Raw genomic sequence first — 1,829 nt, 5'->3', positions numbered from 1 at the left:
CATTGCCCAGCAATGGGTCCACGTGGAGCTAAGCACACAACCATGTCAGACAAGATACATATTGGGTCCATATCTTTTGTTCAATTTCGAGAGGGTTTTAAATTAAACAGGTTTAATTTAGACAGGTTCTACCGTAAAAGATTAACGCAATCTCAGACTGAAGTGCTTAATGATAGTTGCTGCAATACTTGTTTCTTGTAGGGCAGTAGTTAGCTGCAGTACTGACTACCAGTCACTCCTTATGTCGTATCAAGGGAGATATTCTCACAATATCGATCTTACATTGATTCAGTTATCAGCTTCAACACTATTGCTTCATCCGCTAAATGGACGACCATGTGCATAATCCCGACAGAATATGACCCGATCGTAGCGACCACCATGTCTGCTGGACGGTGTCGTGTATCCTAGCATTATATGCATCGTTGGCTTTTATTGTGGCCGAGCTTACATTCGACTGCCTTGGTAACGTGAATGCTAAATTTAAAATTGCTTCTGCTGATGCGTCAGGGACCTCATTCATGGCACTTTGGGTATAGTATAACCAGATTAGATAGCAGTGCGTTTCATATGTACCCATGATATGAGTGCCGGCAGATATCATGACTATAAAACTTACACTTAGCACAATCGTAAATGTTTGTATGATATAGTATTACGCTCTCGTGTTTTAGCAAGAGGTTTTTAGTCCAAATAAAATCATCATCTAAACATATGTCACTCCTGACATATCATATATCGAGAATTATTTTATTCGAGAAGTATGGTGTACGTACACACATACATAAGGATTAATATTGTTTTTTATTCATAAAACAATATTACTATTTATACCTTCGAATCTTTTGTTCAATTGATCACGAAAGTCACGTTGGAGAATGCGCATTCCACTCACGGAGTCTGCTGATATACCCTTTTCATCAGCATAAATGAGAAGTTTGGCAATCCATTTAAGACGCTCTTTCAGCTCTTCAACACTTAAACCACCGTCCAAGTCCAATGCTTTTGACTTCATTTGGGGAACCACAAGCTTTACAGTCTCCAGAGGCACACAAAAGTCTTCATCTGTTGGTTCGTCCATAATCACATTCTCTTCAGGCATATAAATTAGCTCATCTACTGTCAATGGATTAACTGCATGTAACCACGACAACATGACAGCAAGTTCTTCTGAAATATGCTCTTCAGCACTGCGAGATTCGTGTACAAAGTTAAGATTGTCGGCAAAAATCAATCCCGTTTCATACCAACAACTAGTTAGTAATGTTGATGGTAGTGCATCCCATGATTCAGTACACCAAGTCAATGCTTGTTTTACACCAATGCTGTCGAACTTTGCAGCAGTACTCATGTCAGCGTCGGCATCAAGTTGATCCAGTACTTGTTGAATCTGACGTCGTCGGTATCGTCGTTTAAAAGCAGCAACAATTCCAGCAGCAATAGGTTGCAAATGAGGAGGTGTACCCGGTGGGAAGAGTACGACTTCTAGGTTTGTTAGTTCCTCGACATTATACCCGGTATGTACTGCAGCATTGTCGACAAGAAGTACACACTTACGCTGTTGTTCTTTGAAGTATATATTTACGTTAGTGATCCACTGAAGAAAGATCTCGCGTGTCATCAACGTTGTTGCCGTGTGCAAGTAATTCATCTCTTTTGCTGTTGTATTTGTAAAGCCTCTGGGTTTTTCCCCTTTTCCAATCAATAACAGTGGTAGCTTTTCCGACCCATCGGCATTACAACATAATGCAATTGTCAACCGTTTTGTTAATCGCTTGCCTGTACGATCCGGAAACATGGTGAAGTATAATCCCGTTTCGTCCATACTA

The 1,829-nt window shown here is 40.3% G+C and overlaps 1 protein-coding gene across 1 annotated transcript; it reads right to left on the bottom strand.

Annotated features, from left to right (window-relative positions):
• Positions 1–808: 808 nt before the first annotated feature.
• On the bottom strand, positions 809–1,825 carry PHALS_08077 (tigger transposable element-derived protein 6-like; the record flags this gene model as incomplete). Its single annotated transcript, XM_024721652.1, has 1 exon — positions 809–1,825. The coding sequence occupies one exon, from the start codon at positions 1,823–1,825 to the stop codon at positions 809–811; it is 1,017 nt and encodes a 338-aa protein (XP_024586730.1).
• Between the last annotated feature and the right edge of the window lie 4 nt (positions 1,826–1,829).

The sequence above is a fragment of the Plasmopara halstedii genome (assembly GCF_900000015.1).
Source record: "Plasmopara halstedii genome assembly, contig: Scaffold_3124, whole genome shotgun sequence".
Lineage (NCBI taxonomy): Eukaryota > Oomycota > Peronosporomycetes > Peronosporales > Peronosporaceae > Plasmopara > Plasmopara halstedii.
The sequence above is the reverse complement of the archived record's forward strand: the minus strand, read 5'-3'. Positions and strand labels throughout refer to the sequence as shown.